Here is a 20,991-nt window from a genome sequence, read left to right on the forward strand (position 1 = left end):
TCTCAGCTTTCTGTGGTAGGCAGTCCAAGGACTTCCTAAGCCACAGCATTACTTTGTATTTAATATACAGATTTTTCTTTGAGTCTTTTCATTGCCTTTTGGATCTATGCAGATTTTGAGCGCCAACTCAATCTTGTGTAAGGGTTCACAACATGATTTGGATTGTGTGAAGAACTTTGCTTATTTTGAATGTCTTACCTACTAGTTTCATTGGGTATTTCCTAATACTGGAAGAAGCAAATGAACAATTTCAATTTTTGTTCAGCTTAAGAATTTTTAGGCTCTTCCATATCTGCCCTGAAGATACTGTTCAGGCTGAAGACTGTTTAGAAGTCCTTAAATGCCTTTGATCATCTATGTCACTCTTAGTATCTCTTTGTTCTATATCCTTTTTAAAATGGTGAGACCAGAACTGCACATGATCTGAGAACACCATAGATTTATCCCCTGGCATAATGAAATTTCCTGGTTGTTCTCTTTTCCTTTTTAGTCTTCTGAATTATTCTGTTTTTATTTTTGACTGTGACTGAACAATGAGGTTGCATTTTCATAAAATTGCCTATTATAACTCTATGAACTCCTTCCTGAATGGAAATACCTAGTTCAGAACCCATCAGTGTGTATCTATAGTTGGTATATTTTTTCCAGCACTTGAATTATTCTACATGAATTTATATTCAGTTTCATCTGTCCTCTTATTGCCCAATCATGCAGTATCATGTACTTTTGCAAGTCAGATTTCTATTTTGCTACCCTTGTTCAGGGTAGCTTAGAAACAGAAGGGAAAAAGGTATGAATAGTCAGTTTACAAAGCCTGCCAATGGTACCAACCTGGTTATTTCCCTCCCTTCTTTTCCTGAATTGACTGTCTGCTGTTTTTATATTTAATCTTTTCCTTTTTTTTAACCTAGTTTCTTCTGTGACTGTGTTGTTCTTCCAAGTTTGAAAATCTGATTCTGGAGAATCAGGAAAAATGAAGTACAAAATATGTATTATGATAGGGCCAAATGGGAGGCCATGAGGCCAGTGAAACTTTCTAATGACATTATAAGGATGCATGGTATGACAGCTTTGAACATATGCTAATTTTTCAGTATGTCCAGGAGGCTTTAATGACATCACTTTAAACAGCCAAAAATAATTCAGAGGAGTTTTTTCTAAATACATGGTCCTATTAGAGCAGGTCCTAAGGAGGCCATGAAAATGATCAAAGGGATGGAACACTCTCTTGTGGAGCAAGGCTGAGAGAGCTGGGGTTGTTCAGCCTGGAGAAGAGGAGGCTCCAGGGAGACCTTATTGTGGCCTTTCGATGTATAAAGAGGACTTAGAAGAAAGATGAAGAAACACTTTTTACCAGGGCCAGCAGTGACTTGACAAGGGGCAGAAGAGGGTAGATTTAGAGGGTATAAGGAAGAAATTTTTTTACAGTATGGGTGGTAAGACATGGAACAGGTTGCCCTGAGAGCTTGTGGATGTCCCATAATTGAAAATATTCAAGGCCAGGTTGGATGGGACTTTGAGCAACCTGATGTAGTGAAAAATGTCCCTGCCCATGGGCAGGGGAAGGTTGGACTAGATGATCTTTAAAGGTCCCTTCTCACCCAAACCATTCTCTGATTCTATGTAGTCAACACAAGATAAGGTAGATTATATAACATATATCAAGCTCACTATGCACTGTAACTTTCCTTGTCCTCAACTTTTTAATTATTTTTGGTTTTGTTGTTGTCTACCTGCATATAAATCTAATGTGTTGTAGGACAAATACAAAGACACATGTCCTCCTTTAGTGAACTTATCAAATAACGACTCCAAAACCATCTCTATTTTTTATCTCCCATATTGTTGGCAGTGGAAATTGCCTGCTTGGCTCAGTTGCTCTTGTAATTCTCCTTGCTCAAGTCTGTAATATCATTTCCAAATTGTGTATGCTCCAGGACCCACTGTCACTTTGAGCTTGTGGGTTACTTTCCTGGAAATTCTAACTAAACAGCTGATCTGTGATACAAGCTCCAACACATACTTCCATGTTCTCGCTGAGAATTCTTTTCTGTGCATGGATTGGAAAGATTACTTAAACTAACACATTTTATAATGTCCATTGTTTCAGTGTGTTTGCTTGAGATTTTCCAATGTCAAATACAGTCTTCCTATTTGACATTCAAGTTCAGGCAAAATTTGAAACAAAAAAATAGAAGGTGGCTTTGCATTGTAGTGGAAAATAGTAATTAGCTCTTTAGAGTATTTTCCTGATAATGTTAATCTTACTTGCATATTGTACACATACACGAAAAATGGATTAAATTATTTGACATGCACTTCAGGAATTGTCCTGGGCAGATCCTGCTCAAGGGATAATACTTTTATTTCAGAGTAAAAGGTATTTTAGAGCGAAGATGCCTTCTCAGCTATACTAACTAGTACAACTAGAATTACCTGCTTCTAGTATTAGATTGTGGAACAAAATCAGCTAATTTTGGTCAATAAATGTCATCTGTACTTTTAAGTTCTTGATAAAAAATAAAATATCTTCAGAACAGCCTGAAGCATTAGACTTAGCTTTACTTCTGCTTTACTGTTCAATCTTGCAAAATGATGGTAGTTATTTTTCTTCCTCTCTTAACAGGTATTTTATATTTTTAGGTTCAATAATGCTCACATTTACAACAGATTAAAATCATGTTGAAGAAGGAAAAAGAAATCAGCTTCAGAGCAGCAAAAGAAATTAGAATTTATAAATTGTAGTCATGCCATTTTGACCATCGGTAATTACACTATTTTTATGTTAATGCAGAAACCCCTTGAAAGAAGTATTTAAGCACTAATTATCTATTTACAAAAGAATGGCTTTGGAAATGCAGTGAAAAACATTGAGCTGTGTAGGGATTTAGAACAGATGTCATTTTTAAAAGACTGGGCATACTAAAAAAAGTGTTGGTTTTTATTGCATTTCTTAAATGTGTGATGGCTCAGATCCGTTTATACGTTAAGGCTCAGGCAGTATAGCACAGAAAACTGCACTGCAACACACTCTTCCAGTATTTCTCCAGTTCTGGGGAGCTAGTATGTCCTGAAGATTTCTGAATGTTAAACTGTCTGATGGGAGTCTCAGGAAATATTTAAGCTGCTTCCCTGTATTGGGCAGATGACCCAGAACAACTGTTTTCCAGATACTCCTTCTGCGCTAGTGGTGAGAAGCCGTAGAAGCTATAGAGGAGCAGTAGATACTAAAGGATTTTTCCTTCATCCCTCCTTCCAAACAGATGCATGCTTTCGGGAGGTTTCTTGCACTTTGTACTAATCCTGAGGTTGTGTCTTTCCACTGATGGAGTTTCTGGCATGACTCACTTAAAAATGTCCTGTGATTTTTCGTAAGTATTGAGATCCCTAACCCCCCAAAATAAGCAAGTGAGTAAAAATACCCAGTCTTATTCCAGACCAGCAGACAAGTGTAGTTTTAGGAAGGTAGTGTGGTCCAGAAGCGTAGAGAGCAATCGGAGAACTGAAAGATCTGGAATGTGATTCTGTGAACTGTCATTGCCTCTGGCGGAGATATTTGAAAGAGCCCGAGGAAGACAGGCAACCAAATTCTAGTTAGTCCTCTTCAGATTTGACAGCCTCTTTATTGTTCCCTCTTGTGAAATTGTGAAAATGATGTTTGATCCACCTACCACATGAATGTGTTGGAGGATTAATTATTCTCAGTAAAGCACTTTGAACACCTACTGCAAAGCACTGTACACAAACATTAACCATTGTTATTGGTGCTCTGCACCTTGTACAGTGACATGACACACAGTTCTTTGTAGTTTTCCCTTCCAGAAAGTGACAGCTGGGAGATACTGAAAGCACCTTTGTGGGATCTGAAGATCTGCACAGGAATCTTCAGCAGTGTGCAGAGAGATCCACACAGAAATCTAAAATATTTTTTAGTTGTTATTTTTTAACACAGTTCTTTTATCTCTTTTGCTTTCATTGTACCCACATACATGTTGTAAGCCAAAAATAAAATACTCTAAAGGACAGAAAAGCTGTTGTAGAAAATTATCTCCTCAGAAAGATATATTACATATATAACTATTTTTATATATATTATATATATAATATAAAATAGACTCTAACTATTCCAGGAAGTAAAAAAGAAAAAATATTTCTGAAAATGGACCCTATGGCTTATGTAGATGGGGTTCTCAGACCACCAATTGCCATAATCTTAAGAGGACATGTCAAAAGAAGTTTGATCTAGGCAAACCTTGCAGCTGTACAGTTTTCTAGGTGTCTGGTTCTGACCGCTAGTGGACAGAAAGTACAGAGTTATATATCTTTTGGCTTGGCACTACAGCTACTCTAATGGCCTAGTTTGCAGCATGCATTGGGTTGGTTCTGCATAATTACAGGGTAATTAAATAAACCAGGGTAAAAGGAAGCCACTTTTCTTTTAGAAGTAATTTTGGCCAATTGTTAAACGTGTGTGGGTGTATATAAAACACAGTATATTAAAGAGCCGAAGTTAGACTATTATCAGGTATTTTGTAGTTTAATTTGCCTTTATCTGTTTATTTTAAGAAATCCTGTTTTGCAAATGTGAGCAGTGTTGTATGTGTTCGCTAGTTTAGTATTTGATATAATTACTGGCTTTTACAGTGCAAGAATATCTAGAGCTAGCAGGTTACAGATGACTTAGGAGGGAGTGTTCATTTACAGTGTTATTCCAGATTACACACCGTACAAAAAGTATGTTAATGTGAATTTCCCAGACATCAGCCCCAGTGTTTAAACACAGAACTGTCAAAGAGATGCTAAAAAGCAATCTGAGACAGTTATGCAGTCTTTTTACTATATCACTCACTGCTGTATTCTAAAAGGTTGAAATGAGAGGGAGAAAGCATTAAGTGGGCACTTATATGATTGTCACTGCTTTTAATGAATACTAAAAATTCTGCTCAGTACAATACCAGGAGAGAAGCAAAGCACATCTGCTTGTACAAGTTTGCATTTATCTTGGTGAAGTTGCAAGCTGGTAACAATTGTAAGCTGCAAAGGAGGTCACTGGTTGATAAAGATACCTAACCTCTTAGTACAAGAGGAGCCTAGACCATAAACATCATGCATTTGCTTTTGAATTACTTGCAGTGTTGATACAGTTTACGGAGAAGATGACTTGCTGATAGAATGGGATGCACCTTTAAGCACACAAGAATTCTACTTTGAACAAACTCAGATGCAGAGAAATAGCAAACAAAGGCATATTGTTCAGTGCTTTGCAGTATGCAGTTTGTAGTTCAAGTAATGGTTCCCCAGCTTTTCAAGTTATTTTGTAAAAATTATGTTCACCATAAAAAGGACCTACTGTAGTTTAGAAGTTAAGAAATGCTGTGATAATTTTTAATTGGTGCATAAACATGCAAAAAATTAGATGTTCAGTTGATTTTCTTAATTAGTAATCTGCAGTAATGAAAGGAATAAACAAAGATGTTACTAGCTAAACAATACATATATTCTTATACACGTTATATTACCAGAACTACTATTAGATTTTTACAGTGAGCAAGCAAAGGCTAAGAAATTTCCTGAGGAGGGCTTGCTGTAATTGAGAGAAACTCCATGTATGTACTTAAGAAGTTAGTAAGATGATAATACCTATATATATATATATAAGCTATATATAAGCTATATATAAGCTAAATATGATACCCCAGTCTTTTTGATAGTAAAATAATCTCAAAGATTAATAGTTTACATTGATTTAGGAGATTTAAGGTGGAATTTTTTGTCTCTTAGACTTTGTGTTGGCTCTTAGGTGTCTCAGAAGATGCCACTTAAGGTGTCTCATTCCTTTGAAGCCTCTCCTTCAGATAGGCATTAGCCTTCTTAGACACTTTCAGGAAACTTAAGGGAATATAATTATCCTTGAGGCCTTTGCTCCTCTGCTGAATATAGTAAATGACCTTTGAGTCTGCTGGGCATTTTCAGAGGGATATTGAGAGACAAGCGTACAGAAGTCTAAAGCATCATACTTCTACAAGTTTTCTTTCTGTGAGGAAAAGATACCCTTTGCTACAACAGCTAAATGAAGTGCAAAATTATGTGTCTCCAGCATTTTTCTGTGTACAGAGACAGATTACAAAAAAGAGAGGGGAAAATGTGGCAGGAAAGGTGAAGAGCCATGTAGCAGAGAAGAAGGAGAAGGAAGGGAAAAATCTCTCCTCCCATGTTAAGATAGAAGCTGAAAGAGTAGAGGGTGGCTTGGAGCCCCATTCCAAATTGGCAGAAGGCAAAAGTTGGATGTGGCCTGAAAGAGAAAGCCCTGAAGCCCAGGGCTGAATTGGAGCCAGTGTGTTTTTGACAGAATTTTGATGTGTAAATATTTCTGTTAGATTCAAAATCCAAATAGGATGAAGTGGCTAGAGGTTGATTATAGAGGAAAATAATCTTAATTTCTTGCAAGTTAGACATTATGGGAAGAAAACCCCCACGTATTTTAGGGAAAAAAAGTGAAATTTTTCTTAGAAATGAAATTCTTATTCACCCCAAAATATTTTAAACTGACATTTTTCTTCATTTTGTTTCCTTGGTAATGTCAGAATCACTACAGGAATTTCCAAATATATCCCATTCCATCCAAGTAGTATTTTAATAACATTAATACAGAAGACTGTTTAAGTAAAACTTTTCCAACCAGGTTTAGTTGTATTTCATCTCCAGGTTATAGAGATATTTTGGCAGAAGCTTCTTAGGTGCCAGAAATAGGGGGATCCCTGGTCTTTGGGCAAAAACACTTGTTTTGGTTAGTCAAAATAAGAGAACAGGAAAAAAATATGTAACTTTCCCCAAAATTCATAACTTTTCTTTTTTTTTTTGGTTTTAAGATGTATCTTTGACTCCCATAGCATATGTTCTTGCATGTTTCTTGGCACTCCTGAAGGGCAGATCTATTTCTTATATGCTTGCTGCCTTAATTTTACTGGGGAATGAAATTTTGTCCTGGATATGTGTGCAGAATTCCTGTGACAGCCATAAATTTTATTTAATATCTTTGTATACATAGAGCTTCTGTATTAATACCAAGTTTGCTACCTGCCCACCAGCAAAGCCATATGCTAGCATCAAATGTTAATTGGCTATCAGTTGGGTATTTAGTCCTACTCATCTGCTAAATGGATAGTACAAGAAACTTATACCAAAGTTAATGGAACATACTCTCTAGTCCTGCTAAATTGCTTGTCTACCATAGATTTGTTCCATTAGACTCACAACATGAAATGAGTTTTTAATTTCTTTCAGCATTACAGGCTCTTTAAAATTCTTGTCTGTTTTCCAGTGTAGACTTACAGAAACCTAGAATCAAACAGGATGGAAGGGACCTCTGGAGGTCATTGAGTCCAACCTCCTGTCTAAAGCAGGCCTAGTTAGAGCAGGCTGCTCAGAACCTTGTCCAGTTAAGTTTGAATATCTCTGGGGCTGGAGATGTAACAGCTTCTCTGGGCACCTATTTGCTTTCTGACCATTCTCATAGTAGAATTCTTTCCTTATGCCATAAGGAAATCTTTAATCCATAGTAGAATTATTTCCCGCTTGTGTCTCTTGCCTCTTGTTCTATCTGTGTGTGCCTGTAAGAAGAACCTAGCTGTGCCTTGTCTTTATCCTGAGGTGGTAATCGCAGACAGCAGGAAGGTCTTCCCTTCATCTTCTCTAGTCTGAACAGGCTCAGATCTCAGCTTCTCCCTGTGTGCCACATTGCCTGACCATCTTGGTGGCCCTTTGCTGGGCTTCCTTGAGTTTGTCAGTAGTTTTTATTTTACTGAGGAGCCCAGAACTGGACACCACACTCCAGATGTTGTCTTCAGAAGTGCTAGATAGAGGAGAAAGATCACTCCCTTTTTTCAGCTGGTTTAACTGTTAACTAATACAGGCCAGGATGTGGTTGGCTGTCTTTGCCACAAAGACACATTGCTGAGTCTTGGTGAATGAAGTTACTCCATCCTAGGTGCAGAACTTTGCATTTGCTTTTGATAAAGTTTATGAGGTTCCTGTCAGCCCATATTTCCAGCCTTTGGACGTTCCTCTGAATAGCAGACATACCCTCCAGAGTGGGTGAGCAGATCCCCACCCCTAATTCGTCTTGTCTGCAGAATTGTTAAAAGTGCACTCCATCAGATCATCCAGGCTGTTAGGGAAGTAGTATTAGCCCCAGCATCACTAGCTGAGGGATACCTCTAGTGGCTGACTGCCAGGTGGACTTTGGACCACTGGTTCTAGTGAGCCCAGTATTTGAGGTGATACTCCATTGACCTTATTATCCATCTTTGGCTCAGCAGTTTGGCTGTAAGGATGCTATGGGAGATTGTGTCAAAGGCTAAGATGAAGGAGAACAACATCCAGTCTTCTCCCTTATCCACAGAGCTAGTCATCTCAAAGAAAGCAATTGTGTTAGTCTCGGGTATGATTTACTGGTGTTAAATCAGTGACGGCTGTTCGCAATCACTTTTATGACCTTCATGTGCTTGGAAAACTACTTTGTAGGAGATCTGTTCCATAATTTTCCCAGGCCTGATGTGAGACTTGGTGGCCTGTAGTTCCTCAAATTTCCCTTCTTGCCTTTCTTGAAGATGGGTGGGACATTTGCCTTTTCCAGCCATTGGGAACTTTTCCGATCCCCGTGACGTTTCAAAGTTGATAGACCTGCGATAGACACATGATAGGCCTGTGTCCATCCATTGCAACACGCCAGTCAGGTGAGGTATCCCACCATGTCTCCATAATCCCAGACATCTCACAGCTGTCCACTGTGCATCACCTTCTTCCTCCTGGTTGTACCCCATGCTCTGTGTGTGTGCATACAGGTACCTGAGAGGAGCTCCAGTGAGGCTGCTTTTACAAGGGCAGTGCAAGAGCCAGGTGGGTTGTCCCCCAGCTGCTTCCTCACTGCGCCCATGCCTCCTCTTCACAGCATGACAACCCTTCGCCAACACACCTAATTTAAAACTCTTCCCACTGTATTAGTGAACCTGTTGGCAAAGATGGTCTTGCCCTGGTTTGCCAGGGGAATGCCGTCCTAGTGTAGCAGTCCTTGTTTGTCAAAAAGGGTTCTGTGGTCTTAAAAGCCACAGCCCTGTCCGCAGCACCAGCCAGGCACTGTTGTGTTGACTGTGGGATACATCCACTCCCACCTCAACAGTGAGCCCCCTCACTGGGAGTATTAGGAGGCACCACTGGGGTCATATCCCCCTCACTGTTAGGTCAGGGCTGTCAGTCACCATTGATATGCTCAAGGTTGCTCTGGTGGTACCATTGGCACCCACACAGGTGAGCAGTCAGGGAACTTAATGTTTAGCATATGGCTGTTTTGGAAAAGAAGGCGGCAAAAAGAAAAAGGTAAACAGCTTAGCAAATGAAAATGTTAGGTGGTGCCTTTACTAAAGCTTGGTTTTGTGGAGTTTGTAAATGGAAGCTGAAAGGAACCCTCTGCAATGGGTACATTGTAGCTACTGCTGTCTTTGGTAGGAATCTTCCTTAGCAAAATGCAGTTGTTACAAGAAGCCACGAAAACCTGCATGAGTGGGAGTTCAGCATTTTCAGCTCAGTTTGTTTAACAAGGGACAGGAAATGTGCTTGGTGTCTTTTCTACCCAGCTTGTCATTAGCACCCACCAGCAGGTAGGGAATAAACTGTCAGCCTGGAAGTGTCTGAATTATCTCTGATCAAGAGCGGGTGACACAAAAAATAATAGATGTAAAAGTGGTTGTTCTAAAGCTATGGACACATGTAGAAACACAGCCATATAACAGCTATTAGGCTGTGTGCTCCCGGGGAGGGCTTGGTCCTAGCCAAGGACTGAGCCAAGGCTACAGACTGTGCAGCAGTCTGTGTCTAGGGATAAACCCCCATGTATTTCATAGAATCATAGAATCATTTAGGTTGGAAAAGACCTTTAAGATCATAAAGTCCAACCATTAATTTGTGTTGGAAGGACGTAATGGAATAAGAAAATACAGAATACTTTAAATAATAACATTAAAAAAGTAGTAGTAAGAAGTTGTAGGTCAGAAGTAGGAAAGAGTTGCTGCTTTAAGGTGGTTTTCAGGCAAATATTGATTAGATACTGCTAATGTCTGATGGATCTCAGTGCTGTAAAAAGTACTTGAAATGTTCAGCGTTTCTTGGGATTGTGCTGACACACCGTGTCGGACTGTGGTCCTGCTGCAATTGGTGTTGGTCCCTCTGAGGTCAGTGGTGGGAGGACCATGTTTGCATGCAAAGAGCTGTTGAGCGTTCAGTGTTGATTTCTGCATGTGGACTGGCGTGAGCATTGGTAAGTTTGGAGATCACACTGGAAGCAAGGAAGATGGGAAATGTATAGTCAGTATTGTGGTCTGATAGCTGAGGGCCATCATCTGCAGTGACTCAACTGGCATCTTACATGTATACTTCACACCAGCGATGCCCAGCCAAGAACAGGGTTTCAAAGATTTATACCTAAGGTTGACTTTGCATTTCGAGAACTCTTGGAGTAAAAAGCGAATCATGTTCTAAAGTCTTCTAGGGAACAAAGTTTAAACAAAATATTGTTAAATTTACATGCAAGCAGAAAAAAATAGCCATTAGACAAAAAAATTAAATTTAAAGGGTAAAGAGGGCTTGTGGAGACAAAGAGGGAAATAGGTTTAGCAAGTTGCTGCCTGTTAGGGAATGAAAGAAAAAAATCCCTGAGTTGCAAACTCATCAAAAACACAGTTGTTAATTGAAAAGCTGACAGACCTGTAACTACAGCAGCGTTTCTGGCCGCCACTATAATAAATGTAACTGTACATTTAGAGTAATTTGCTAATTTGCCTAAGTAACACCCACAGACAGCAACATGACATAAATACATTAGTGGAAGCAACAACTATAACCAGCTCGTACAGGTTCTTGGCTGCTAGATGGATGGATCAGATGAGCTGGAAAAGATTTACAAAACAGAACAGAAATGGAATTGTTAACAATACTGCGGCATTTTCTTTATTTTCCTATTTCCCAAGAATGCTTTAAGGCCTGTAGATGCCCATACATATTGTAGCATGTAAGTAACATTTTTAACTTGTGTGTGCACGTGTGTACACACCTGGAAAACTTGTAGAGATGGAGTACACATCTGTAAAATGCTAAGCATTAAAAAAAACAACAAACCAACAACATTTACATCTCACGTATTCTTTCAGGTAAATAATTGAATCTCCAGCATCCACTGTGTAATTTACAATGTCTGAGAAGACTTTCTGTTAATAAATATTCTAAAGGCACCTGTGTGTTGGGTCCACAGGAAAGACTGGAACCTGTACAATCATTGTTCCCAATACAGTTGTTACAGCTATCGGAAACTTATGCTGCAGAGTCACCCAAATCTTTTCATTTGGCAAATAATGAGTTCAGCCACATGGCATCTCCTCTGGGCTAGCACTGCTTTTGGTCTTCTGTTTCCATAACTGAATCCTACTCATGCCAACTTTTGCCATTGTGTATTGACTGGTGTTTTACATTTTCTAAATATCCTACCTCTAGGTAGGCTTGGGATCTTTACTAAAAGTTTCTATGTTATCAAAACCACATTTTAAAAATAAAAAATTACAAGGTTGCTGCTATGTAAGGTGGGTCTCATTTTCAATGAAGTATTTCTTTCTGGTCCCAGTCCTCCGTTCTGATCGTCTTCATCCTGATGCAAATTAATAGTACAGAAACAAAGCAAATGAATGCAGCTTTACACAGTTTCTGCCTTTTTTCCCTCTCAGATACGCTTAGAAAGTTTCTGTTAAGCTCTTTCAGACAGGTGATAACCTGCTCTCAAGGGCAAAATCCAGCTGATAGCCAAATGTGGAGTCAGGTGGAAAGTTTCATTTGCAGTGCTGCTCTCAGGAAGAATCCACATCTGTGGGCATATATATGCTTGCCTTCAGCAGGAGGTTGTTGTAAGGTTTTTCACTAAATACAGGTTGTAAAATATTCTTGAACATGAGTCACTTTAAATTATAGTCCATGGATCCAAGGAAGTCACTGAGAAAATGGAGCAGGAAAAAAAATCTGGGATAGAGGTGAACTGCAAGACTTCTCTGTGGGATGTGGAGAGCTAAACCCAATCCCTGTCTTGCTTAAAGGCTTGATCTTAATGCCAGGGCAAAGGTGGCAGCAGACCCCTCTGGCTTACCCAAGTTCTGAGTCTGTAAGGACCCGCTCAGTACAAGCTGATAGAGACCACAGCTCTGGGAGAAGACGGCTGATGTTATTTTATGAAGCGTTATGGCTGGTCTTCTTTGAACCCTAATTTCTGTCAAAGAGTTATCATCACTGTCACAGTAAGTGATACTTGCAGCACAAATGGCAATTAACCAGAAGTAAATAGTAGAGCAGAAGTCTGCAGACAGGTTTTTAAGGTTGATGAGTTGAAAGTAGTTTCAACACATTAATGCTAAGCATTCTAAATCACAGCATGCCCTGAAAAAGACTGTAATGTAATTTACCTGAAATCGCCAGGAATTACAGTAACACGTAGTAGGGATATGCTCAATTGTTTCAAATATGTCTGTGTATTATAGGAATCAATAATAGTTTGTGAGTGTGTCTTTTTTTCTTTGATCAGATTTTCCATAAAACAAATAATTTGTTTGTTTTTCACTGTTTTAGGTAGCCTGCCCTATGAATACAAGATTGTGATAGCAGGAAATCATGAATTGACCTTTGACCAGGAATTCATGGCTGACTTAATCAAGCAGGACTTTTACTATTTCCCCTCTGTTTCTAAGCTGAAGCCAGAGAGCTATGAAAATGTACAGTCTCTTCTAACAAACTGCATCTATCTTCAAGACTCTGAAGTGACGGTGAGGGGATTCAGAATATATGGCTCCCCTTGGTAAGCAGGTTTTTAAGCATACATAAAAAAAATATTGTTGATTGCTATCACATCAGCCATTTTGTATGCATCTGCTATATTTGGATTGCTGTGTTAGGAAGAAAAGTAATACTCAGATTGATAAAGTTTTTATATTTTCTTGTAATGAGTCATTCCTGTGACAAACTAATGTGCTTGTACTATGGTTATTGTTAGCAAATAGTGATGGGAGAACGGAAAGATAGTGGGCTTTTTAAACTCTCAGCCAGGAGCAGTTCTCTAACATACAGTCCATGCAGGGGTTTTTTGTGTCCAAAAATATGTTTTCTATACTTAGTGAATCTATATAAGTACAGGTTAATTGTATTGCAGGGGTACATTCTTTTGACGATTTCCATCCTACAGATATTAAGGTTCATTAGTGTATATCGTATCATATAACACAGGATGCTTGTGTCAGTATTTGTTCAGGCTTTTTTTTTTTTTACATATCCCTCAGAATCTTACTTTCTTTTATACAGTAATAGCTTTCCTCAAGGTATAGTTGAACTTCTAAACTAAAGTCAACAGATCAGTGGCTAGTATTCAATGGATTTTGCTCTACTGCATAGGGTGAACACTTAGAACTCTGTGACAGTATGGGATGTGACAGATGGGCTTTGGCTTCCTGACCTCCACTTGGACCTCCTATGTGCTGCTTCTGTGTCTCTTTACTTATATTACTTGACTACTATGTTATTTTCGCTAACAGGACTGTAAATTGGGTCTTTTATGAGCATTTGGTGTACATTTTAAAATAAGTAAAAATTTATTTCAAAAGGCAGGTTTTTAAGGGAATCTGTTATTCATCCTTTTAAAATCACATCAGGCTGGAATGTAGCAAACAAGTTGTCAAACCTGATGCATATACCCCAATGTGAATTTTCAGTGTGAATAAACTGTGAAATCTCTTGGATTATTTTTTTTTTTAATGAAAATTGGCATTTTCCCATTTGGTTACTTGAGATGGGTGTTAATTTTCTCTGAGCTTATTATTCTACATTTGTCTACATTAAATAGCTTCCCTCTTAAATGCGCCCTTCTCTCCCTCCCTCTTAGATCTCCAGATCTTTCTGGGTTTTTTTTTCAACCTACCCACCTGCTGTGTTGTAGTTCATCTGCCTCTTGTGTCTACTGTGTATTCAATCAATGTACAATTTACTTCATTTTCCAAATTATTAGGGAAGATATTAGATGGTATCAGTCCCAATATTAACTTCTGAGAAATGCCACTTGGCATCTCTTCCCATTTTGATGTTCAACTGTAAATACTGTAATTATGTTCTGTTTACAATATGTCTGGCAACTTCATATCTTCATTGCAATATTCGTAACCAGGCACCATATTTCCAGTGTCAGTAATAATTTTCCAGGCTGTAAAGTACCAAAAGTCTCACTAAAGGCTAGATAAATTAAATTAAAGCAAAATGCTGTCTATAAAGTAGCACTAAGTAGAGGCTAAAGGAAACCACTTGAACTTTCTGTGTATGATTAGATCTGTAAAAATCTGTTGAGAAAACTTTTGTCCGCCCACTAACCCAGAAATAATATTTCTGTAAAATCAGATCTGCCGCATTTCCTTTGTGCGTTAATCTTGTCATTTTGCACAAGTTGTCTAAGCTCTCTGGTATGACCCGTTCTTCATGAAAAAAGATTGCTTTCCATCTTTTATGTGTCTTCGGGTTATATCTAAACTTCCACACTACATGTTTCACAGTGTTGCTAACTCATCTCCCACCCCCTTATGGTCCTGGAAGATGAGTGTTGTAAGGTCCTTTGAAAATCTTTGCTTACTCCATATGGGAGAGAGTCTTGATGAAAGTCTTCCAGCCAAAATGGTTTTTTTGCTGGTTATTATGCAATGCTGAATGAAGTTTCCGTGCTAATTGATGTCATGTCCAGTGGAAACAGCAGCAACCACAATAATAGCAGTAATAATTTGCTCTTCATTAGTCTGTCAGACAGCAGATGCAGAAGTAACAAAAGTCACATCAGCCAGTCCATCAGTCAGAAAACTTAGGGTGAGAAACAGCTATTTTGTGTGGGTTAAACTAGCTGCCTGCTAGATTGAAGGATGTGGTACAAGTCTGTGCCTACTCTTCACTACTGTTCTTTAGCATTTCTTTTTGTTTCTATACTTCATTCACCCTGAAAAGGAGGCATGTCATAGCCTCTCTGGGAAATGAATCTCAGTTTCTTTCCATGTCATAGTAATGTAATCTCTAAAAAACTAGAACTTCTGTGAACTTCCCATGGTGAATCTTTTTTTGCCCTTGCATCATGAAGCCAGTCCTTTGGAAATCCTTATGAACCTCGTAAAGACTTTAAAATTTAGAGTTCTTTAAGATTTCAGAACTCAGTAAGAAAGCTAAATTTCATTCAGTTCCTTGTTTGGTATCCTAAAATATTTTTCTTTTCCAGCTTTGAAAATATGCATCTAGCTTTTTTGAATGGATTTGTTTAATTGGAGAACTCCTAATTACAGTTTATGTTTGTTGTCCATATATGACTATTTAATGAGAAGGTCAGCTACCTAGAAATTAAAAGACTGGGGCCCCAGATCCTGCCTTTTCGTTTCTGGTTACAGCCCTGACCTTCTATCTTACGTTGCCCTTTGTAAAAAGATGTACAAGCTAGAGATATCCCTCCTTTATAAAACAGCTTCATCAATAGTTGCAAAGTACTTTGAGAACACTAAAGTCTGAGTGAATGCCTACCTGCATTAACTTAGAGTGTTTACCTGTAGACATCTGTGTTTTTATATGACCTGTACACAATTAAATTGGACTTCTGCTTACTATGTTTTGGTTGCACAGTAAACCATGAGAGCTTGATTGGTTTGCATCGCGTGCCAGTCTCTAAGGCCTTTTAAATACATACCATTTGTGTGTGGTTAAATATTTTCAATAGCAATTGGGTATTTTGACCTCTATTATTATCTAAAACTCAGCGGTTATTTTTAATTGCATAGAAGAAATGGGACACTTTTGTCTCAGAAACCAATACTCGTAACTCTCCTGGGCTCCAAGGGCAAGATTTCAAGTGCCAGATTGAGCCTCTACTCACTAACGAAAATTTAACTGCCTTAAATGTTAATTATGCTAGTATTATCATCAGGCAGGGAGCAGCCATTTTGAAATGCAAGCTGCAAAGCACAAAAGCTGCTATTTAGGAATTTGTATTTGCAGCACGGGTTTCTTGGACCACGGATCATGAGTATAGATCAGGAGGGAGAGGAAGTATAAAAGCATTAGATGCTTCATGGGAAACTTGGAATACCAAGATGTTAAATGTGTCCAGAGCAACCTTGGATTTTAAGGGTGGCTGTGTTTGGCCTAGGGGACTCATACTTTTGACAGTCCACCATACAGTGTTGGTTTTCAGATCCGAATGAGCAGGGCATCAGTGAGAATGCAGTGTGCTTCTTTTTAGTGTAACTCAGATGCTGGGAGCCGTTGGATTTTTTCCCCGTATGAATCCTGGACACCATGTTTTTTTAAATAAAAAGCTAGGCACAGAAAGATGGACTCTGGGTTTCATCCCAGCAAATCCCAGGACATGGCCAGAACATATTCACGGACCTGGAAGCAATTTTGTGTACAGACTAGTCATAGTCTGCTATGAATGTAAAACAAATACTTTGGTGCTTCGATAGCATTTATTGTAAATTGGAAAGCATCTGGTTGGACAGTACTTTTAAAAAACCTTATTTATTCTGGACTACTATGAGAAAAGTCAAATTGACAGATTGAATAACCCGAATAATTCTATATAATGTATTTTTGACTGCTAAGCCTTCCCAAGGGTGAAGCCATTTTCCTAAGGGGTTTAATTTGTTTTTCAGTAACATACATAAGTCATAACATAGAAGTAAAAATATGGCAAGCAGGAACACCAGAGAGGTGGCAGAGAATCCATCCTTTGGTGTTTTCAAGACTTGGCTGGACAGTCGTGGCTGACCAGGTGTAGTGCTGGTGAGTGGTAGGGAGTGCTAGGTTGGACTGAAGACCTCCAAAGGTCCCTTTTGAGCAATGTTTCTGTGATTCTGTCAGTCCCACTATGGAGCTAGAGCTAGGTGTCAGTGTTGATACCTGAAATGAACAGGTATCAACAAAATCCTTACACTAGGGAGCTTTGTGGATGATATCAAACTCCCTACAAGCAGTAAATAAATGGTCCTGACAGGTGACTGGGAAGATGAGAAGCCAAGATAATAGTGGAAATTTTAATTTGGATTTGAAGCAGAAGGTCTTTCTGTGTCATCAGGCCGAGTATTATCTCTATGATGATGTCGTTCACGGAACCATATAAATAAATGATTACTGAGTGTTTCAGTTACGGATTTTCTATTATAGTTCATTACTCCCACAATGTGTTATTATTTTGCAGGTAAGAGTTTTAGTGTTAGCTACAGCTGGAATGAAGATAGGCTATACAATCCACTTGTGCCTCTGTGCTGCTAAAGGTTTTAATTGCACAATTGCACACTGTTTGCACAAAACCCCCTGATGCATTCAGTACACAAGATCTGCTGTGCTTGCTGAATCAGTCAACTATATATTATTCCTTTCACAGTCATTATTCAGAATGGCCATATAAAAATAAATGCCTGTAATGGTACATGTACAGTTTTGTATCAACCTGAGAACACCTCTCTGAGGTTCATACTTGCATGTGTGATCCTGAGTGTAGCTACGTCTGCTTCTCTGCTGCACAAAATTCCAGTAATGGACTCTGCCCCACTATGTTTTTTCCATTGAGTTTTTTACAACTCCATGAGTAAGTAACTTGGCTCTCTGTTCTCCTGCTGTGTGCAATAACTAATGATAAGACCTGGAGATGAATAAATTGACCTCTGGTCAATAATCAGAAGCTATTTGTGTCTGGCAAAGGTTATACTGATTGTTCCCTCAATGTCCAATATTGCACCCCTGCCTCAAATTTATAAAAAAGGTGTTCATCTGCAGAACAGCTATTCTGTGTGTATACACTGATCTTGTGGAAAATGGCAGGAATTCTGTTTTCTGTTTAAAGGTGGATTATTGTGTGTTAGTGGCAGGGTAAGAGTACACATTTTACTTGACATAGCAAGGGAAATGCAAGTGACAGAAAGAAAACGTCTTCCTAGCCAATGAACTTCCATAATGCTTCTAAGCAGCTGTACACAACTGCAGGAGAAACTTTGGTCCTCCTGCTTTCAAACATGCATCCAAGGTTGCAGGAGAGCATTTTGTCTCTTCCAGTCCTTTTTTTCATTTTCTGCAATGTGGGAAAGGAAGGGACAATCAAAGCCCTCTTGCCAAACATATACAATTCCATTATTCTAAATGACTTATCAGCCAGGGTAGCTTAAAGAAGCTCTTTAGGATGAGATTGCCTCCAGACTCATTATCCAGAGAGTGGATTTTTGCTTGGCTTTGATTGGAGAGATCTCTTCCTGTGAAACAGAACCTCATTTTTCTTTTTGCAGAATTACAGGTTTTTTCTAGTATCTATGTATTCTCATTTCCTCCTTCATTCTTTTGTTATAGGCCATCTGGAAGTTCAGAAACTTTCATTTCCCAGTCAGGGAAAATGGGAGAGTGAAGATTAGTATCAGCCTAGAAAGACATTTGTGACCATTTGTCCTGAAGTAACAGATGCCCCAGGCTGGACCTCTGCATTTTTGTAGCTTCTTTCTAATGCAACAGTGTGGCCCCCACATGTTTACACATGGGCCATCAGCTCTCATACAACATTGTTGATCAGATAATGGGAAGCTGAGTGAAGAAAGTAGGGTGCGTGTATGTGGGGAGTGTTTTTTTTCTGTTCAAGTACTGTTTTTACTGAGTTTAGCATTCTGGACCAGGGCCATTCAGAGAGCTCTGGCTATGTCAGAGATGGCTGAATTCCTTCCAGTGCAAAAGACGTGATGAACCTGTAGGTTGCATTAGTGAGTATCAGTCACCAGCTCAGCCCAAAGCAGCCTTGACAGGGAGCTTATTCTCCAAATCCTTATCCCACTTTCTTGTGAGGGCTGGAAATTTGTTCTGATCTGTTGGTGCTTTTCTTAGTGTGCTGCAGCTATTGCAGTGTGCAGCTGAGTGTCTTTTATGCAAGCTGTATAGTCCAGTGTGATCAGTACTGTTTAGCTATAGGTGTGTAACTCTCATCTGGTTTGTTATTTTCTTGTCTGATTTGTTTTTTCATCACAGAGTAGGTGCATTTGTCATACTTATTCTCAAATGTTGTCTCCTTAATGTGTGTGTGTGTGTGTGTGTGCGTGCGCATGCACATGTACACTTTGGATAGAAAGACTGGTAACTTCCATGTGTAATTGAGGTAGTTTCATAGAACATGCAAAGGGCAAAGTGAGGCAGACTTATTTTTGTTCCACACAGACTCCAGACCACCCATACCCTAGGTCTCCGTTTCAGTGCTTTCCTCCTCCATCTTTTCAAGAACAGCTATAATAGTCTCTTTCATTCCTCACTGAACTCAGTTTCCATCAGTAAAATAATGTAGCAAAGATTTATAGTTAATTTCATGAGAGGGACACGCTTTCATTTTGCCAGTGATGAATCATCTAATGTTTACTTTCCCAGACCTTGTACAAATCTTTACCGTCATTGAGGTGAACATCAATTAATATGAAACTGTATTAAAATAAAATATTGACTTCATTTAACATAATATACCTCCCAAGCTGGGAGCGTGGCTTCCAGATAGAGCAGCAGCAGCAGCAGTGCAGGATGTTAATATTGCAAGTTTCGTACCCGGCAAAATTCACAGAAAATAATAACTTCTGCCTCAGTGTGACCACTGTGATTCTTAGTTCTTATGCCCCCTTTCAAATCTGCAAAAAAGCTATTCCGTACCTTGCACATGATGTGAAATATATAGGGACTCAAAAATTTGTGTTACTGGACAAAGCCATACTAGAAGTTTTCTAAGGAAAATATAGCTGACGCTCCTATGTTTATCTTCTTTCTGCACCCTCACTTGGTCAAAAAGATAAAAATACAAATAACTAAACAGCAAAGGATTCTGTACTGTTTTTTGAAGCTATAAAATATCACTCTAAAATTCTTGCAATCCTCAGATTAAGTAGATTTTTGAGCAGGTGGCTTCTTTTCATGTCTAGCTCTGCCAGTGCTATAGTCTTATACAGATGGATGTGGTAATGTTGGATGTGAACATATTATAGAACGCTGGGTTTTGTTAGCTCAGAAACTTGTTTTAAAAATGGTAGATGTTCCCTGGTTTTTAAAGTTGGGAACTATTTTAGAGGGTTTTTTAGTTAGTGACTTTGAGGCAGGCAATGTGAGTAATTTAGGTAGTGTGACGTGGTTGCTGAAGAAGATAATATTCATGACTGGGAATAATAGACATCACTCATTATTTAGAACTGCAGTATCTCAAGTTTCAGAAATTTTGGTGAGAAGGTTGCCATCCAAGCCTACCTGATGTGGCTGCATTACTATGGTTAGAGTCCTGAAGATGTTTTATTTCAGGAATTCAGTAAAAGGTAGGTAAGATGTGACAGGTGTGTAAGAAATAGCAATATGTTCAGAAGAGAGAAAACAAAATTAATCATCCTGCTAAAATATATTAATTAACAGTCTGAGGCACATAGATACAGGTTTAATTGTATTTTAATAGAATGCTGGAGTGATATTTTTATTTCCTCTTCCATACTTATCAGAAAGCATTTTCAATTTTGGAAAGTGCTACTTCTAAAAACACTTAAAACCACAATACACTGTAGTTTAGTTTGCAGCATATGGAGAACATAAGAATGATTTTCCCTGCAAAATGATTTTGATCTATTAAATTCAGCTGTTCAGGGAAGGTGGTGGGGAGAAATGTAGGATGTTGAACTCATGAAGTGTGAAAGGTTTTCCAGTGGCAGCAAGTGAGACTTAAGCGTGTGTTCTGGCTGTTTTAGCATCAGAAACAGATTGGTGGATCATTTTTATTCTCATTTTTTCTTTCTTTCTTTTTTTTTTTTTTCCTCTAATGGCACTTTGCTAAAATTGGTGCATTTGACGTGATAAACGTCTTGGAAAGTGGGTTTTTTTTATATGACTTGGAAATACAGGAAAGGTGAG

At 38.6% G+C, this 20,991-nt stretch overlaps 1 protein-coding gene across 1 annotated transcript in view; it reads left to right on the forward strand.

Moving 5' to 3' along the window:
* Positions 1-20,991, forward strand: part of MPPED1 (metallophosphoesterase domain containing 1) — a 63,817-nt gene that overhangs the window by 23,421 nt on the left and 19,405 nt on the right. Inside the window, exon 4 of the mRNA XM_056341928.1 lies at positions 12,658-12,883. Within this exon, the coding sequence (XP_056197903.1) occupies positions 12,658-12,883 (226 nt within the window). The remainder of the gene's footprint in view (positions 1-12,657; positions 12,884-20,991) is intronic.

Source organism: Falco biarmicus, chromosome 5 (genome assembly GCF_023638135.1).
Source record: "Falco biarmicus isolate bFalBia1 chromosome 5, bFalBia1.pri, whole genome shotgun sequence".
Taxonomy (NCBI): Eukaryota; Metazoa; Chordata; class Aves; order Falconiformes; family Falconidae; genus Falco; species Falco biarmicus.